We start from the raw sequence: 20,510 nt of genomic DNA, 5'->3' as shown, positions 1-20,510 counted from the left end.
AGAAAAAAATAGAAAAAAAATAAAATAAAGTAAACGTCATATATTTTTGGCATATTTTAAATGTAGATTACTATTAGACTTGTTTTAGCACAATTGTAGTAAAATATTTCCTACTCCTCACAGCCATTTGTGGACCTGGTTGTCTCAACGGAGGAAGATGTATTGCTCCAGGAAGATGTGCTTGTGTATATGGATTCACCGGGATGCGGTGCGAGAGAGGTTAGTTAATATTGGAATACTTTGTGTTTTAAACATTTATGTGTATATGATTTAGTCCTCTGTGTATTTTACAATGTGTATATGAACATACACGTGTGTATGGTATAGGATAATATGATATACGCCTTTGTATATTTGACATTATGTATATGGACTTATATTTCTCGCATGTATTTACACCGGATAATATAATTTAGCTTTTACATATTTGAGTCTGTATACAATCGTAGCAGTGCGAAAAACTCGTGTGTATCGTGTGTAGGAATTGACGAACTCTGGCCTACATCTTAAGTACCTTGTGTGGCGTTTTGGAACTTGAATATTTATATCAATAAAAATGAGACCGCTTAGTTTTTTATTGTAATGTGTAACTGAAATGAAAACAACAAATATTTAAACGTTAAAAAACTTACATTAAACAAATTTAAATCGTATCTTCAAATACAATAGATACGATAACAAAGTCTATTAATGTTAGAGTTATCGGGACAAGGCTGTATTATTATTCACTTTCTAGTCATAATTTTAAAGCGATAATTAGTCCTTTAAATCACCTTATAACGTTGGATGTTATAAGATACACTTGAGTCAGCAGACATTTAGGACGTTGCGGTATTTAGTTAATCATAGTAATTATTGAGAAAATACCAATTCCTTGAGGCTTTTTGTTGCTTTGGTGTCTCGTAACCTACATTTGCATGTAGCATGTCTGACTTTTTTCACGGCTGTTTTACGTTATATTTTAGGCGTTAATAAATTTTATCACTATCGAGTTGCATATATTGTAACTGAAATGTGAAATAGTTTTTAAATGCACCGTTTAACCTATTAAAGGCCTAAAACCCGACTTAGGGGTTATATTTTAGCCAATCAAGTTAAGTCAGTAAAGTAGTTGAATTATTTAATCATTCGTTACGATTTCCTAGATTACCGAAAGGGCCCATGTTTCCACACACGAGTTAACGGGACCTGCAAAGACGAAGTTCCAGGGGTTATGTGTACCAAGCTCTTCTGTTGTGCTACTGTGGGAGAAGGATGGGGCCATCCGTGCGAGGAATGTCCCGCCCGAGTCGGAAATTGTACCAAGGGTAGACTACCCCCTCTGTGCACAGGTTTGAACAATAGATTTTCTTGTTTCAACCTACCGCCTTAATTGGTTGTAAAGCGGCACGTTCTCCCCTGCTTGTTTTGCTGTTATGGCATTTCAAGAGCGTTAACTGCTTGCCTGCCTATTAGGGGTTTGGTCGGCCATGGTTTCCGCATTCACTTGCCCGAGATCGTTATCTTGTTATGTACATACAATTATTTTCAATTAATATTTCAGTTAACGTGCCCAATACACCTCTGGCAATGTAGTAGTGTGAGCGAATAACCAAGCTATTGTTTCGTCACAGACATTGATGAGTGCGAAATAATGCCGGGTCTTTGCGAGGGAGGAACTTGCAGAAATACTGACGGATCTTTTGCCTGTGATTGCCCTGAAGGGTACAGAGCTGACACTAATATTCACCAGTGCGTAGGTAAGAAACTGCTTAGCACATAACAACCCAGAACTGGGCATCAAAAAGCCGGGATTGTTTTACAAACAGAGGAGTTCGCCCTTTAAACTTCTCTAGTTTTAAATTTCACGCGATTTCCGCTCATTTGAACCCTCGGGCTTAGTTTTGGCAGCGTAACTTTTGCAAGCTTTACAGTGTTGCCAGCACACCATCCTTACATCAACTATCCAATACAGATGGCAGTTGAAATATTTTGGCTGGCAACACTAATTTCGTGAGAATCGAACAGTTCTAAGCAGTAAAGGTCATAGGTTATATTATACCATTGCCTAGATGTGAACGAATGCGCAAGCTCCGATGTCTGCGTCTACGGCAACTGTATCAACACGGATGGAGGCTTTATATGCGAATGCCCGCCAGATTACAAACTCTCAATTGACAAGACATACTGCATATGTAAGTTTAATATAATATTTCAACATATACATACATGGTATATTGATAACAGTTCGTTTAAAAAAAGGTTTATGGAAGAATTTTTAAGGGGTTGAATGAATTTATTTAAACATTTTTAGATTCAAGCTTACGAAATACATACTTATAAGTCCCACATAGGTAACTTTGTGGGTGATTGTTTTTGTCAAACATGATTTATATCCACTTATTAAATTTTTAAAAATCCCTTGCGTGCCTGCTTTAACGCTGTATAGTAGGGCGGGGGAAAACGGGACACTGTTAGCACGTAATATCCAAACACCTTGATCGTATCGTATTACGCAAAAATAATTTTTAAGTATCTTTTCGAATACAGTAACTAATTCGTTTGTATGCAACAGCTGATAAACCCGGACGATGTTACACCGCCATTGAAAGTGGTATGTGCGCAAGACCCTTGTCTGAGTTGGTACGACGGACTATGTGTTGTTGCACCCCTACTGGGGAGGAAACACTTGGAAAATGTTTTGCCGCGGTTGGGGAGTTCCCCGAACGATGCCCTGCTGTTGGGACACGTAAGTTTATTTTTTTAAATTAAGAAGAAAATGAGGGTAAAAAATATTATAAAAAATGTTTTGCAATGATCTACTTATGTCTTTCTTTAAGAAGGTAAAGATAAAAATTTTAAAATTTCAAAAAGAACACGAATCATTGCTTAAATGCATCTGTTATTTTAGCGGAGTTCAACAGAGATTGCGAAGGTGTAACAACCGGCGAAGTTATACCTGGCGGTGGACTTTGTGAGCTTATGGGTGATCGCGCATGCGCACACGGTCGATGCGTCAACCAACCAGAACAACATACTTACTTCTGTGAGTGCGAGGCCGGCTACGAATCAGCGGACGGTGGAAAGCAATGTGTTGGTGAGATATTAATAGGCTTTGTGATGTAATAATACATTGGATAATTTTAAAATTTAAAAGTTTTGGTAATAGGCCGACACATAAATAACATGCTTTTTTATCTCCTGGAAAATAATAACACGATTAGGCTACTTTTTAAAAGGTATCAACTATTGATTAAAAACTATGGCTGCTAATTTCAAAGTTTTCTGGATTGTCAAACCGAATTGCCCCGCTTTTCTTTTTTTGTAAAATCGAATTTACAAAGATAATAAAATACATTTTGCTTCGTAGATGCATTAGTCTCGGTAAAATAGCGACGAGTAATTCATAATTGCACCAGTTACTTCATAATCATTTCAATCGTTCTATGAGTCAAGCAATTTGCCCGTATATCTTGCAGACGTGGACGAATGCACACAAGCCGGCTCTGCTTATCCAAGTGTATGCGGACCACACGGTACTTGCTTGAACACTGAAGGATCGTACACTTGCCACTGCTCCAGAGGTTTCGAGAACGACGCTGGTAGCATGATCTCGTGCGTAGGTAAGTACAATTGCTCTGTAATGGGAACTTAAGCTTAAAAAATCTCCCTGGTATACAACAGAATCTCTATTATTAAGTGTAAAAAAATGTATATGCCTCAGTTGGGTATAGATGGCAGCACCTTTGGTGTTGGGGGTAATATACCTACATCCCACGAGTAATAAGTTTACCTATAGACTCAAAAATCTCAGTTTCCTCGCGTGCCTCTCGTTTATAGGATCTCACTCGCATAGAAATTAAATTTCAACAAAATCTAATTCAAATGCCAAGAGCTTCAATTGTTGCTTGCTTCCCTTTATTGGTCTCTACGACCGGTAGCAATTGAAAGACATTTCGGTTTGGGGTTTATATTTAGGTTGAAATTATCAATTAATTGCGGAGATGAGTTTCCGTATTGGCCAAGTTCAAAGTTGATGTGTTATTGCTCCAAATGAAAAACGGTCAAAAATAGCTCGTTTTCTCGTCCCTGTGTTTTACTAATGGTTAAAAACTTGTTTAAAATATATGGATATACCAGAAAACCGCAAATCCAATCGAGTCGTAAAAGTCCACCTTAGAAAAGTACTTGAAACAAACCGATCTTTGTGTAATTTTTGTCCATTTTTCGTCAAAAAAATTCAAACGCGCGATACGGTTTATTAATTCATAAAATTGGACTTGGGCAAATACTGAGATATTTTTTAGCAATGGATAAGGTTGAGGTATAACTTTGAGGAGAATTCTCTCTGTTTACAACCTTATAGTATTAGAACTTATTTTTTTAAACCGAAAGGCCCATTTAACATAATAAATTTTCCATTTAAAAATGTCCTAATTCAATTACCACATATATGTAGATATTGATGAATGTACCCAAGACGGCTTATGCGAGAACGGTGCATGTGTGAACACAAGGGGAAGCTACGTATGCAACTGCAATGACGGCTACAGGACCTCTGCTACACAACTGGAGTGCGAAGGTGAGATAGAAAAGTTATATTTCATTTTATTGGAGGGTAGCGTATATAATGATCAACAAATGAAAGTATATCTCGATTTGCGAGACAATAAAGCATAAAATACAAATCGACATTCGGCTTGTCGTGGATAAATAATACGACTTATATAACGTCGCTTTATTGTGGGGTTACTCAGCCCTTTATCCTTGTTCCGTGGCGCTAAGTGCCATAAGGTCTTACCCATATGTAATACTCCATATAGAATGCTAAGTTTTGGAGTGTGTGTAAAGCTTGCTGGTGAAAAAGTTCCCACTGCACCAAAGCTTTAAGTTTTGTGCCACGAGTGTTTGTCATTTGTGAATCATGAAATTGAAAGTAGCAATCGGAAATTATATTTGGAAAACGTAGGCCATTGTCAGCTATTGTTGCGTTGATATTTCTCGAATTGGCATGAAAAGTCGAGACGGAAAGTCGAATTGAACTTTCGGAAGATTGCGACGCTATAATAGAAATTGTCGACTTTTCCCGCGACATGTAGAAGGAAACCAGCCATAGATACGAATCGACGGTAGCTATGATGCGGCATGGAAGGCGGAAATAACAAAGCAATCAATTGGCGTGACACATTCTCGAAAATAGCTTCAGTCACCGCCATATGCGCTTTATTATCGAATCGTTGCCAAAATTCACTTCGGCGAAAATCTCGGTCTCTTATCCAAACATTAGCGACCCGTAAGACTGTTAGGAATTTGTAAATATCCAATCAAGTAATGTCGTTACCACCGGGTAAGAACTGATTCATTTTTACCAAGGCGCCCGCGTACGGAGTTTCTTATACGTGCACAGTAGAGCGTAACGAAGCGACGGAAACCGAAATAGGCTTAGAAAGAATTGGACGAAAAATTTGCGGTTACTCGCTCTCCGGCCAACTATGCACTCATTTAAAGCAACTCAAGGCTCCGTATTTGGTCAAGCAATAACTTGTCTATGCATTGAAATTCTTAACAAGTCGATTCATTGGCCCTTAGCTCGAAAAACAAATCCGATTCGTACGTGCAATATTGCACGGGGAGGAAATAAATGACACGATTGCATCCTTGAGCAGCTTCAACAATGTCATGTTTTCGACCCGCGCACTTTAAATGTAACCCCAGCGCGCATAAATCTATATAAAGATTAATTTATTGTTCAAAAACAATAACAAACAGTGAACAGTCGAAATGGTTACGATCTACTGTGTCCTTTACCTCACGAACCGGTACACTGTTTGTCGTTTATCCCACGAACCGGTACACTGTTTGTCGTTTATCCCACGAACCGGTACACTCTTTGTCGTTTATCCCACGAACCGGTACACTCTTTGTCGTTTATCCCACGAACCGCTGCACTGTTTGTCGTTCACCTCACGAACCGGTAAGCGAGTTCCCGTCAATTTTCAATGTCGATCAATTCAATGCTGCACCCTTATCATTCACCAACCATTATACACAGACATCAACGAATGCCAAGAACAACAAGGACTATGCGATAACGGACGTTGTATAAATAGCGGCGGAGACTTCAGGTGCATCTGCAACCCCGGGTTCTTTACCTCTCCTGACTCAAGATCGTGTCTTGGTAAGTGACTGACATTTAATGTTGGTACAAGGATGCTAGTGAAGCGCAAACCTTGTCAATACTTCCCTTTTATTGGCACAACAGGATGTTTAAAGGCCTGAATAAATAGAACTTCTGGTAAAACATGCAAAAGTATAGAAAGAAATTCATGTTAAACAAGTAAAACTTTATGTTCACAATCAATGCTGACAAGTAATATCCTTAACATATGTTTAATTTTCTGCTGCATTGCAACTTTGCAAAAAAAGATCAATTGTTTCATTATATATATTAAAACAGGTGACATTTTTGGTGCCTTATGAAATACATGAAACCCTGTAAATAATTAAATAAATTTATGCAGATGAAAATGAATGTGAAAGAGACAACATGTGCGCAAACGGGGAGTGCGTCAACATGGATGGAAGATACAAGTGTGTCTGTAACACTGGCTTCCATTTGTTGGTATGTGTTGTTGCTAGACTATAAGGTGTACACCATGTGTGTCTGGTGTATAAGAAAACGCCCATGTTATAACTTGACAGTGAGCATGAGGTGTATGAATACACCATGTGTGTTCGGTGTATAAAAAGACACCCATGTTATAACTTGACAGTGGGCATGAGGTGTATGAATACACCACGTGTGTCTGGTGTATAAGAAACAGCCCATGTTATGACTTGACAGTGAGCATGAGGTGTATGAATACACCATGTGTGCTTGGTGTATAAAAAGGCTCCCATGTAATACCTCGGCAGTGAGCAGAAGGGGTATTGATAACAATATGTATGACAAGATGTAACAAATCAACAGTACTCATATTTTAAAACCAACCCCTTATTTTCATAGCCAAGTGGACAAAGTTGTGCAGATATCAATGAATGCCACATGAATCCTTGTGAAAATGGTCGATGTGAAAACTCTGAAGGTTCCTTCCAATGTCATTGCCACCGATTCCAGATTCTCGATTCAACTGGAACACGATGTTTACTTGGTATGTCATAGATATCTTATATACCTTAAACAGACTTCATGTAAAACAGATTTTTAAGTTTTCTGTGAATTTTAAACTGGTATTTTACCCTACATGCCCCTTAAATCCATGACAGTTTAGACTAAAACACGCAATTCTGCATTCAATTCTTAAAACCTGCCTGTTACATTTTAATATCTCATAAAGCTCTGTCTTTAGTGTGAAATAAAAGAAAAGGTCTTGACGCAATAGTTGATCAGCTTCCTTTTTGCAAACATTTGATCCCATTTTACATTTAATAGAAAGTTTCCTTAAAATTTAATATTTTTAAACAAACTTTTAGACCAAACATCTGGTGAATGTTACCGCGGTGTTCGTAATGGGCAATGCCGAGCAAGGAACGCTCTCACTGGAGGGAGCTCAAGATCGGATTGTTGTTGCGCTGTTCCTGGAGCGACAAGCGCGTGGGGTGACACGTGTGAGCCATGCCCAGAAGTTGGAGAAGGTAGGCCTTGATTACTCTGTGTATTTATGTTTAGTTTAGCAAATAATATTTTGTGAAACTGCGAATCTTTATTGAAATATCGTTGCACAGTACGGTGTTTCTAACAAATGAAGTGTTTTGACCAAAATGGGTCCCAATTCTTGTATTGTATGTACGCCTTAAAACTTGCAACCTGGTATTTTTATCTTGTCTGTAACTATAAGCTGTTGATGCCAAACATCTCGTAATCAGATTAAAATCTTCTCTAACCCAATTCTCCCTTCTAGGTTTTTCAATTTGCCATACAGAAAAGACAATTACTTAGAAAGTTACATACATGGTAACTGCAAGCATGAGGTGTATGAAACAGAACACCTGTGTTATAATGACTCATTTTCCCACCACGCGTGGATAAATAAGTTACATTCATTAAATCTTATGTTTGTTTTATTTAGCACTGATCTAAATTTGGTATGAGTCTTCAATAAATACGTTTAATTCATTTATTTCATTCCACCTATATTTCTTTACAGCTGATTACACCGTTCTATGCCATGATGTGCAGATCAGTAACATCTGTGAGCTGATGGTAAACCCTTGTGAGAACGGTGATTGCCTTAAGATGGGAAACAACCAGTTTAGATGTATTTGCAACAAAGGATTTGTTGTTGCTGATGATCAGATGTCTTGCATTGGTAAGAGTTATATGAGTAACATTAAGGTTGCCTGTATTGGTAAGAGTTAACCAAAAATATGAACATTTTTTGTCCTTGTGGGTGGGACCTTGAGTGATTTATCCATAATTGTAGTTTATTAATAAGAATCATAGGTGTAATGCTATGGTTGTCTAGGATAATGTGTCACACTAATATTCTATATTGGTAAGAGACCCCAAAAAACTATATTCTGTATGTGTCACCTAAATGGCTACAAATCGTTCAATTTTGCAGAAGCTATTGAATAGTGTGCACTGTGGTATGCACCTATTATTATATAAATGCATTGATTAATTTAAACTACTCAAGTATAAAAATAAGTAACACCATTATATACAATATATTGTAAAAAAACGCATCTTATTCCAGATGTTGACGAATGCTCAAAGAACCTTTGTAGCAACGGAGCTTGTAGGAACACCCCAGGATCTTACACATGTACCTGCAATGAGGGATACCTCCTTCGTGGGGATGTGTGTGAAGGTATTGAAAACTTTATCGTATTTATTATGTGTCAAAACTTTTTTGCTACCGTACTTTAAAATATTAGTAATTTTTTCTTGTAATGTTTCGTAACATTTTCCATTTTTTGGTCATTTTTTGGTTTTACTTTCATTAATATTTGCTACTGAACTTGGGTGTAAAGCGATACTTGTGTTTTTCTTCATGTAATTTTGCATTGTCTGTAATCCTGTTAAAAAAACATAAAGCCACTTATACTAGATTAAGTTTTAAAAATGCTGAACCGATAGCAGAGTTCAACCATTAATGGATTAGCACTCTTGGTGTTGTAATCTTGTCATAAATATTTCTAAAAATATTTAATTGCTGGCGCCAAAAAGCATTAACTTGTAATAATAGGCTGCTGAATGCCATGTATGACATCATAACTAGGCAACAACAGGAGAAATGTTTGTTTGTTTTTCTTGTTTTTAATGCTTCGTGATACAGTATATATTATAAAACTCCTGGCATAATTGTAGATTTTATTAAAATTTTTATAAATTTTAGTTTTTTACAATTTTTCTAATACATTTTTTGTTCAAATTAACTAATCCAATTTTTTATTTTATACCGTCACACAATATAGACTTCTTCAAAATTTTTGGTAATTTTCTTACCAATTTTGTTTAAATATTCCAGATATTGATGAATGCGTGTCTAACCCTTGCACCAACGCCCGTTGTACCAACGAACCTGGTGCGTATAGATGTGTTTGCGAGGATGGTTTTATATTGGACACCACTGGGCATGTCTGCTACGGTAAGTTAATGTGGGGTGACATATACTTGGCTAATGCCACAAACTTTTCCTATATAAAGGTCATACTACAGGAAAAGTAAGCTATGCAAAATTATCTTTTTTATAACAACAACAACAACCTGTATAAAAAAAACTAAATAAAATAGATAAAACTTGCATATAAGCCTTTTAGAATTATAGAATTTATCAACCATTTAAAAAAATTTATAACAAAACGTTCATAACAAAACAACCATTTAAATTTGCTTATGTTTCAGTCTTTTAATCTATATAAAACTTAAGTTCACTTACTCTACAATCACACAAACTAGCAAAACATCTTAAAAAAGTAAACAAACTTAAACCACATACCTTATAATTGAAGGCTAAAATATGATTCCTATGACAGACGTTAAGGTTGGCCGATGCTGGAGTTCATATGCAAACAACCAGTGTTCGGGAAATATCGGAAACCGACTTCTTACTAAGGAGGAATGTTGTAACACCATCGGTGTAGCATGGGGTAATGCTAACTGCAGACCATGCACTGATTTCGGTAAGCATCTGAACTAAACTTTACTATTGGAAAAACCATCTGTATTTCTCTCGTTATGACTGTAAAAATAAAATAATTACAGCCTAATTTTGAACCTTTTTGCGAAAATACAATATATTTTTTTTCCAATTTTTCTGTAATTTTCTACAAAGTCAAGTATAGAGTTATGGACATGATCTGGCCTATATCCAAGGGTCCCTGGTGTGCCATATGTCTGACGTTTTGCTGCTAAGTCTCTTCTCTTTGCTGTTTTATTTAATATGATTTTTTTTACTGCGTTCGAAGAGATAAACTGTCTCATATGTTTGTATTAAAACTGACCAGAAGTGTGTATTTATTGTCATACATAAGGACTGTCATGTTTTAATTAAACTTTCTTATGTGTTCTTTTAATCACATTAACATTGAAACATTTCTAGACCTTCCATGCGACCATGGATACACCCTCAATGTTCAAACTAACGAATGTGTCAACATTAATGAATGCGACTTCGGACTTTGCCAAGAGGATACCACGTGTGTGGATCTGGAAGGTTCTTTCAGATGTGAATGCCCAGCTGGGCTCACACTGCGCGCAGATGGCACATCATGCACAGGTTGGAATCATGATATCTTTACTTGCAGAGATAGCTTTAAAACATAGTTTGGCGCCTTGGTTAAGTTCTTGCATCAAAACCAAATGGCACAGGTTTGATACGATACTGGTTGGTCATGTGTCCTTGGGCAAGACACTTTGCGCACATTGCCCCAGCCCACTGGACACTAAATGGGTTGTACCACCGTGGGGTCGGGGTAATGGGTCAAAATGTCAGGTCCTATGGTCTTTTTTGTGGCAATTCATAGTTTATTAAACTGATAACTTGACTTCTTATAATTAAAAGCAAACATAACTACAAAAATTAAGCCAGGTAAATAATCAACTTCTAAAAAACACAACCGTCATTTACCTGCGTCTCTACATTGAAACTCAACCATTATTCCAGATGTGAGAGTTGGAATTTGTTACATGGAAGTTGAGGATGGTGTTTGCTCCACCACATCCGCCGACACCATACTGATGACCAAACACCAGTGTTGTTGCACTGTGGGCCATGGATGGGGTTCACCATGCGAGATTTGCCCACAGGCAGGAACAGACGCACGAACCAAGCTATGTCTCCCGGCCAACCAACGTGAGTTAAATGCACAGTTGTGATATTATTTAAAATGGAAAAATAATTTATAAAAAACTTTGCAATATACGATTTTGGAGATGGATTTTATAGTAGTGGTATTACGTTATAGCTTGTAACTGCAAACTATTATATTATATAAAAATTTTAAAAAATGATTTATGATAATGCATAAAAAACTTGAAAATGCTAGATACGTTTGCTATGCGATGTCTTAATCTAAAGAACATTTCCAATATAATTAAAAGGTTGCATTAAATTTGTAATAACTTGTAATTGATGGAAAAAGTTGGCATTACTAATGTGTCAACTATGGTGGCTCTCCAGGCCTTTAACTTATAAAACATTACTTGCCTTGTAGCTGTATGTACAAATCCAAAGTTATTTTTTATATTTTATTTATTTACGATATTATTTTCGATATATCTTTAACGCCTGTTGTTTTGTTTTTAATTCCCTCTTTACAGACCTTTAACTTATAAAACATAGTTGTAACAAGCATTGCATCTCAGGTGTTATTACCCTCAACGAGTGCATTCTGTTCCCCAACCTTTGTGTGGATGGCGAATGTTTAAACACAGATTCCAGCTTTACCTGCAACTGTAATCAAGGATACACCTTGGATGAATCTGGCAAAAACTGCACTGACATTGATGAATGTGGTATCAGGTAGGTCATAGAAAGTATAAACATAGTTAACTGCTGTAAGCCTTCCACCACTGTCGGTATTTGTTTCTTTGTTTAAGAAACTTAACTAAATTGTCAGCCATACAGCAAAAACCAATCAACTTAAGTTACATAAGTGAGCACAAAGTGTTTAAATCAGAACACCAGTGTTATAACAACAGTTGTTTCCTCTTCACGAAAGGATAAATAAGTTACATTTATTCATATCCGAGTTGATCATAATTTCTCTGGTTTCAATACATAGAAATATGTTTGGCAGCCCTGTTTTTTAAAGGACTTTGTGCCACGCAAAGAAAAATAAGTTACATCTATTCAATAATATACAATACTACCTCCTATGTTTCAATACATATACCTTGTTTTTAATTCAGCCCCGGTCTTTGTGGTAACGGTCAATGCGTGAACGTTGGAGGTGACTTCAGATGCGATTGCGACGAAGGATATGAAGATTCGCAAACCCTCAAAGTTTGCACAGGTTCGTCTGCCCTATAAGTTAAATTCATATAAGCTAGTTTTGTGTAGGTGTAGCTCAAGAAAAGATGCTTCCTCATTAAACATAGTATCAGGTAGCAAAGGAGCTAGATATATATTCATAGTTTACCCGATAAAATTGGATAGTTTACTGAACTGCTTTGTTGTCTGACATAACCTGTAGTCCCAAAAGCTCCAGCTTAAAAATCAAGACCCGGTTACAAGTTACAACACTTAGTGAACCTTAAATCAGAAGATAAAAAGATTTAAAAAAAACAAATAATTTCCAAATGCTTTTAAAAATGTTTTATACAATTTTTTAATACTCATTGTTTAAATATTCGCATTTTTTTATCTTGCTTATATAATCAACAGATATTGATGAATGCTCCATCCCCGGCCACTGCACTGGAGGTACTTGCTTCAACACTGAGGGAAGTTATGAATGTGTTTGTCCAGATGGAAGATCATTGGGACCAGATGGAACCAAATGTATTGGTAAGAACATTGCTATTATATCAGCTATCTAACGTTTTGTATTAGATTTAGGTGTGTAATGTATAAGCAAATGACATTTTTAGATTTAGAGAAATATCTTCTGAAGTAGCATTTGTATATTTGGTCCATTACTTGTTCTGCAGCAATATGTACAGATCCAAAGCTATTTTTTTATATTTTATTTATTTATGTAATTTTTTTTTCAAATTTTAACGACTGTTGTTTTGTTGTTGGTTCTTTATTCACTGCTTTTAGTTAGTTCATTCGTTTCACTATTGTTTGGAAAAATAATAAAATTTTTGTTATAATATACTCACAACTATTCATGCCTCCACAGATGTTGATGAATGTGCATTGAGACCCAATCTATGTGAACCTAACGGTAGATGTGAGAACATGTTAGGATACTACATGTGTATATGTGATGTTGGCTACATTCCTACACCCGATGCCAGGGATTGTGTCAGTAAGTAGAAACTCTCGTTAAATATTCATGTATTTTAAAGTATTTGGATTTTAAGTTGGATTTTGAATTCAAAACGTTTTTTTTTTTTTTTTCTTTAAATTTGAGATTTTGTATAAATGTTTTAGAGACATTTTGTTTTTACATTTTTTTTTGTTTTTTTTGTATTAGTTTTTATTTATTTTGAGATAAATTTTCAAAATTGTTTGTATTTAGAGTTTTTCTTGGCAATTCTTTGTTGTTTACAATTTCAATTGTTATTTTGATTGTTTCATCACAAGTTTAATTGTTATCTTGATTGTTACAGACATTGATGAATGTTTGGATAACAATGGTGGTTGTCACATGGGATGCACCGATACCATTGGTTCTTACGAATGTAGTTGTGATGATGGGTTTGTGCTTGCTTTCGACGGACACACTTGTGCAGGTAACTCAACAAAACTTACATTTGCCTGACGCAGTTTATATAGTGAAAATTAAAGATATTTCGTTGTGAAGGTTTTTTGGTTTCTTTTACCTAAAATGATCTGTAAACTATCAGTGTTGGGGTATTACATCTACCTACTGAAGACCTTACCCTTATAAAATCTCTATTATTGAAGGTCCATAAACTGCCTCAGTGGGGTCTAGATAGTAGCACATTGGGAAATAGAGTAAAATCGTTCATTTTAGGCCTCAGGTGTGTCCACTGAAGACCTTACTCTTACATAAAGGAGTCTTCATTGAGTGTCAAGACTGTAGTAGCACAAAGATAATACAACCTCAAACCAGGTTGATGCCATAAAACAAAACATACTCATTCAATTATTTTTCACATCAGATCGTGATGAATGTATGGAACAAATGAACAGATGTGACGGCGGTACTTGTGAAAATACCGATGGTGCTTTTAGATGCGTCTGCTTTGATGGATTTATGGCAACTGCTGATTTACAGTGAGTTAAATAAACTACTTGGGTATATATACAATGTATAAATAGTTGACATTACATACAATGGGCATATTATATATAGATACAATTGGTATATATGCAATGTTGTTGCCAGGCAGTGGCGCAGCCAGAAAAAAATAAGGGGGGGTTTTAATTAATTTAACAAGTTTTTTTTTTAATTACAACAAGTTTTTTTTTTTAATTATTTTTTTGGGGGTTTAAAAGGGGGGGTCGCAACACCCTAAACTCCCCCCTGGTTGCGCCACTACTGCCAGGCATAATGCTGATTTATCAGAAATAATTCATCAAAAACTGGATGAAAGCGAGTTGAACAGAGCATTAAGATGCTTTTTACTTGAAATAAATTTGCCAGAAGTGTTACTTTGAATTATATATACTTTTTATGGATTTGTATATGATATTTTACATGAAAGCTTTGGTTCATTTTATGTTGAAAATATAAAATAAAATTTATAACTTAAATTGCCGAAAAATTTACCACTAACTAAAAATCGTCTATGTTTTGTGTAGGTTCTGTGAAGATATCGATGAATGTGCAATGAATGCAAACGTGTGTATGCACGGCAAATGTCACAACACCAGAGGATCATACACATGTAACTGCGAACCTGGATATTGCGTTCCACAAGGACAAATGATCTGTGTTGGTAAGTTGGTAGCTTGGTAGTGAGCATGAGGTGTAAATATATCATGTGTTTCTGGTGTATAAAAAGATCCATGTGATAACTCGACAGTGAGCATGAGGTATATAATTACACCACATGTGTTTGGTGTATAAGAAGACACCCATGTTCCTCCCAAAACCCAACAGTGAGCATAAGACTTAAAATTTCCCCCCTTGCAGATGAGGATGAATGCGAGATGTCGAAACACAATTGCCACGTGAATGCTGATTGTAACAACACAGAGGGAGGATACAACTGCCGTTGTATTCCTGGTTTCCATGGAGATGGATTCATGTGCCACGGTGAGTGCAAAAATTTAAATTTTTGCATTTATTATTATTTTTTTGGTATTTTTTTTTAATTTTTACTTCATGTAATACACAAATATATATATTATTTAATTTAAATTGTGTTGCTTCTTAGATGATGATGAATGCGCGATGGGCACACACATGTGCCACGAGTTCGCCACGTGCACGAACAAACACGGAAGTTACGAGTGCAACTGCCAGGATGGTTACCATGGAGATGGGTTCTCTTGCTCCGGTGAGTCTTGCGTTAAAAACGACATGCACAAAGTGACACAACACGCACATATAGTTCACAAACAGCACATAAACTTACAGACGTAGTTAATTCAAAGTAAATACTACAAATGTCACATTCTGCACACCATGCACAAGAAACATATGAATTTCCGTATGAGTTTTTCAAAATAAACATTTTCTTACGAACACAGGATGCACATTATCAACACTATGAACACAAAACTTGTAATGGCTGGTGCATAAAACACTTTCTGCATTTCTTGAATTTTTTTTGAAAATCCACAAACTTGTAATGAAGTAATAATGCTCATTGTTTTGTAGACAATGACGATTGTGTTGAGGATGATACGTTATGTGGACCTCATGGGCAGTGCATGAACATCGAGGGAAGTTTTGAATGTAATTGTCCCATGGGATTCGTTACAACAGAAGATAGGAAGGCTTGCAAGGGTAAGTTATAAGATATCTATGTGTGATATTAGATATCTATGTGTGATATTAGATATCTATATGTGGTATAAGATATCTATGTGTGATATTAGATATCTATGTGTGATATTAGATATCTATATGTGGTATAAGATATCTATGTGTGGTATGAGATATCTATGTATGGTATAAAAGTATAATATTAGAAATGCTTAAATAATTTTTTTAGTAAAATACATATAAGTTTTATTGTACCAACATTTTCCTTCTCTTTTTCTATCATCAGGGCGTGTCATGTCTCGCTAGATGGCAAATAAAACTTTGGAACAATAAAATTTATGTTATGCCTGGTAATGGTAGCAGCAGAATAATGTTAAAACATTACAGATATTGATGAATGCTCATTCGAGGGAATTTGCGTGAATGGCCGATGTCATAATGTGCCGGGAACTTTCCGATGTGTATGTCTTGAAGGGTGAGTGTATTTAGATTTTAATTTATATTTACTAATTATATATTACTCTGTAAGGGTTAGGTTTTTTGGGCATGACATGGGAACTGGGATTTGGGCGACGGTTGGCCCATTACCCCTAATGTTAACACAGCATTTCATACTGTAAGGGTTAGGTTTCTTTGAGCAACACATTCTAAAGCAAGTATTGTAAGTTATTGAAAAAATCAGTGGCACATTAGTTACAACCCAGCTAAATAGTGCTATACAAGTATTGTTTTACATCTATGTCAGTAATATATATTGTATATGCACTTTTTACTGACATAGATGTAAAACAATTAAACAACATACATACATATATAAACTGCATATACACATGTAAACAACATACATACATATGTTAACTGCATATACACATCTAAACAACATACATACATATGTTAACTGCATATACACATCTAAACAACATATATACATATATAAACTGCATATACACATATATACAGCATACATACATATGTTAACTGCATATACACATCTAAACAACATACATACATATGTTAACTGCATATACACATCTAAACAACATATATACATATATAAACTGCATATACACATATATACAGCATACATACATATGTAAACTGCATATACACATATATACAGCATACATACATATGTAAACTACATATACCAAACTCAGCTAAATTTTCCTTTCTACCACCAAAGGTATGAGAAAGACGACCAAGGCGCAAACTGTACAGATGTTGATGAATGCTCAGATCTTGCCAACTGTATCAATGGTATGTGCGTCAACACCGACGGCGCATATGAGTGTCAATGTCCAGAAGGTTTCCAGAGTAACCCTACAGGCATTGGTTGTGTTGGTAAGTTCTTCATATTAGTTACTAATTCTTATGCGGTCATTGTCCAACTGTGGTCCAAACGCAGGGTATTTGAGTAATGAACCAACTCTGGTCTAAATCCTAATTATTGGGGTAACTTCCTATTGGTCAACTCTGGTATAAGTTTCAGGTCCCATAGCGTGTCACACTCTAGAGAATAGAGTATGTAGAATAGGTGGCTTGTCCCACCTATGCAAAGTATAATAGAACAATACCAATTGGAATAGGTTACTAAAAGACTGAACCCATGTTACCTCTTGCCGAATGGCAGATGAAACGTTTTTACGAACGCTTTTTTATACTTTTTATCCATATGGTTCTTAACCTTCCTTCTCTTCGTTTTTTTGGTAATTTTAAATTATTGCTTTTAAAGATATAAATGATAAAACATGTTATTTTGTTAACCTGCGTACCTTATCTACAGACACCCGTGTTGGAAACTGTTTCAACAGCGCCGAGGGAGACGATTTGGCTCCAATCTGCACCGGACAAATTGGAACCTCCGTCACTAGAGGGACATGTTGTTGCATAAGCAACGCAGGAGCGTGGGGCAACCCGTGTGAACTTTGCCCCATTATCAACTCAACTGAGGTGATTGTTATGTAATAGTTATTGAGTTTCTCCATAGTGAGTGTGGTGCATAAAAAATGCCCATATTATAACTGGACAGTGAACATGAGGTGTATGAATACATCATGTGCGTCTGGTGTATAAGAAGACACCCATGTTATAATGCAGCAACAGTAGTTGTAATCCTTTAACCACAAACCTCTATTAACATTCTACCTCTTACCCCCCTCTAGTACCACACATTGTGTCCTGGAGGACCTGGTTTCCGTACCAACCCCATCACTGTCCTCTTGGAAGACATCAACGAGTGCGTGGAGGTGCCCGGTGTTTGCAGGGGTGGCAAATGCATCAATGGGTTCGGAACCTTTGTGTGCGAATGTTCCATGGGATATCAACTCAACCCTGCAACAAAGACTTGCGAAGGTTAATATTTGTATTAATAAATAACTGAATGTACCTTTTTTTAATCAATGGATGTAACTAATTAAAGTAAAATAATGTAGCTTATCTATTGACAGCATTGACAGTCATTATACCACAGGTGTTGTGTTTCATACACCTTGTGCCTGCTTACGAGTTACCACATGTAACTCTGTGGGTATTTGGTTGTTCCAACTCAGATTTGTATGCTAGTTTTGTTTTATAAATATCCCATTTTTGTTTTTTAACAAAAATGTTAAAATTATACTATTTAAAAATTATTTTTACCCCCCCATATAATATGTAACAATACCCATTGTTTGTAGACATTGATGAATGTGAGGGAGACAGTGACGACAATGATTATGATGTTTGTGGTGCCGGCCAATGCTTAAACACTGTGGGCGGTTACAACTGCCAGTGCCCTGAAGGTTACAAGTCCATTATGGGAGGCAGGAAATGTGAAGGTAAGATTTAAGTTGTTGTTTTGCTTTTTTCTTTCAATTTAATGTTTTAATTTTTTTATGAAAAATTAATTTACATTGTTTCTTCCAATTAAATACTTTGCTTAAGTTTGGTATTCAAGTTTGTTTCATTTGTTCAACACATTTTTCCTGTAAATATAAAGGTAATGTTTTCTTTTAATTAAATCTCCTAATGTGGGTTTTAGTAACAGGTGTGACATCACTATTATATTTATGACACCATCATTATATTTATGACATCATCATTCTTCCCCAGACATCCGAGAGAGATCATGCCATCGTAACTACAACGCAACCACAGAAGAATGCTCCGGCTCCCTTCAGTTTGATCTTACCAAGAAGAAGTGTTGTTGCTTCGGTAACATTGGACAAGGATGGAACAATCCATGCGAAGTAAGATGATGTTTGTATGTTGTGTATGAGTTGGGTTAGTCAGGATAGTTTGTTTGGTTGGTTTGGTCATTTACTTATTTATATCCTTGTGGGCGAGAACTTACATGACTTATCCATGGTTGCCACTCCCATGCTCACAAGTTACTGAAGCTATTGTAGTGTGTGGATAAGCAGGCATAACATTTGGTTGGTTTGGTCATTTATATCCTTGTGGGCGAGAACTTGAGCGACTTATCCATGGTTATCAATCCCATGCCAACAGTCAAGTTTCTAAAACTATCGTGGTGTGTATTAATCCACCAAACTGTGGATACCCATACAAAAGACAACCCATCAGTAACATCATAGAATAGCAAGCTTTAAATGAATGCTAGTTACATACAGTTATTACATAGTAGTAACTAAATAATTCATTCAACTGTGCCATTAATAACCCAACCACCTTCCAGGCTTGCCCAACTCCTGGCACCGATGCCTTTACTTCAGTGTGTGGTTCAGAAAACATAATTAGAACTAATGACATGTGCTCACAAATCGCCAACCTCTGCGAGAATGGCTTGTGCATTTCCGTGGATAGTGGGTTTACTTGTGAATGCTCAAGGGGTTACCACTTCAATGATGAACTCATCCAGTGTGAAGGTAAAACATGATAATAATATCAACTTACATTGAACTTATTTTATTGAGTCTATAAACTGTTTTTGAGGGGTTTAGATGTTAGTGCCCTGGGGTAACAAACCTACATCCCAGGTCCCCTCACTAGAGACCTCACACTTATAGAATACAATCTCTATTACTAAGTGCCTATAAACTGCCATGGTGGGATATAAATGGTCCCACCCTTGGTGTTTGGGTAGTGGGTTAATGGACCTTTATCCTACATTTCAAGTCTTATGTGTGCCTCACTGAAGACGTCCTAAATATAATCGAATCAATATAAACCAATGTGCTTATTCCAGACATCAATGAATGTGTTGACGAAGATCTTTGCTTTGCTGATTCTGTTTGTACCAACATGCCAGGATCATATGTATGTTCTTGTATGGAAGGATTCGTGTTTGATGAAATAAGTGAAACTTGCGTTGGTAAGTTAATAAAGTGACTTATACTATGGGGGATACCATGTGTGTTGGGACAACGGGCCAACTTTGGCCTTAATCTTAAAACCTTAGATAAGGACCCTACCCCTATGGTATAGGATGTGCATATACAATGTTGGGGTAATCGGCTGGCTCTGGCTTAAAATTCAGGTTTCATGGTGTGTCTTACTGAAGGACCTCACCCATA

General features: G+C 36.2%; 1 protein-coding gene across 1 annotated transcript in view; it reads left to right on the top strand.

Annotated features, from left to right (window-relative positions):
- The window catches only part of LOC100183523 (fibrillin-1), a 34,180-nt gene that overhangs the window by 3,186 nt on the left and 10,484 nt on the right, over positions 1-20,510 (top strand). The window contains exons 5-40 of the mRNA XM_009859799.3: positions 124-219; positions 1,146-1,331; positions 1,614-1,739; positions 2,052-2,174; positions 2,555-2,728; positions 2,891-3,076; positions 3,459-3,602; positions 4,439-4,561; positions 6,032-6,157; positions 6,501-6,601; positions 6,986-7,130; positions 7,453-7,614; positions 8,127-8,288; positions 8,679-8,792; positions 9,453-9,572; positions 9,961-10,107; positions 10,527-10,703; positions 11,091-11,279; positions 11,792-11,948; positions 12,338-12,441; positions 12,813-12,935; positions 13,273-13,401; positions 13,706-13,828; positions 14,222-14,336; positions 14,865-15,001; positions 15,199-15,321; positions 15,443-15,565; positions 15,889-16,017; positions 16,384-16,471; positions 17,180-17,337; positions 17,780-17,946; positions 18,159-18,348; positions 18,672-18,812; positions 19,087-19,223; positions 19,673-19,862; positions 20,183-20,308. Coding sequence (XP_009858101.2) covers positions 124-219; positions 1,146-1,331; positions 1,614-1,739; positions 2,052-2,174; positions 2,555-2,728; positions 2,891-3,076; positions 3,459-3,602; positions 4,439-4,561; positions 6,032-6,157; positions 6,501-6,601; positions 6,986-7,130; positions 7,453-7,614; positions 8,127-8,288; positions 8,679-8,792; positions 9,453-9,572; positions 9,961-10,107; positions 10,527-10,703; positions 11,091-11,279; positions 11,792-11,948; positions 12,338-12,441; positions 12,813-12,935; positions 13,273-13,401; positions 13,706-13,828; positions 14,222-14,336; positions 14,865-15,001; positions 15,199-15,321; positions 15,443-15,565; positions 15,889-16,017; positions 16,384-16,471; positions 17,180-17,337; positions 17,780-17,946; positions 18,159-18,348; positions 18,672-18,812; positions 19,087-19,223; positions 19,673-19,862; positions 20,183-20,308 — 5,061 coding nt within the window. The remainder of the gene's footprint in view (positions 1-123; positions 220-1,145; positions 1,332-1,613; positions 1,740-2,051; positions 2,175-2,554; positions 2,729-2,890; positions 3,077-3,458; positions 3,603-4,438; positions 4,562-6,031; positions 6,158-6,500; positions 6,602-6,985; positions 7,131-7,452; positions 7,615-8,126; positions 8,289-8,678; positions 8,793-9,452; positions 9,573-9,960; positions 10,108-10,526; positions 10,704-11,090; positions 11,280-11,791; positions 11,949-12,337; positions 12,442-12,812; positions 12,936-13,272; positions 13,402-13,705; positions 13,829-14,221; positions 14,337-14,864; positions 15,002-15,198; positions 15,322-15,442; positions 15,566-15,888; positions 16,018-16,383; positions 16,472-17,179; positions 17,338-17,779; positions 17,947-18,158; positions 18,349-18,671; positions 18,813-19,086; positions 19,224-19,672; positions 19,863-20,182; positions 20,309-20,510) is intronic.

The sequence above is a fragment of the Ciona intestinalis genome, chromosome 3 (assembly GCF_000224145.3).
Source record: "Ciona intestinalis chromosome 3, KH, whole genome shotgun sequence".
NCBI lineage: Eukaryota > Metazoa > Chordata > Ascidiacea > Phlebobranchia > Cionidae > Ciona > Ciona intestinalis.
The sequence above is the reverse complement of the archived record's forward strand: the minus strand, read 5'-3'. Positions and strand labels throughout refer to the sequence as shown.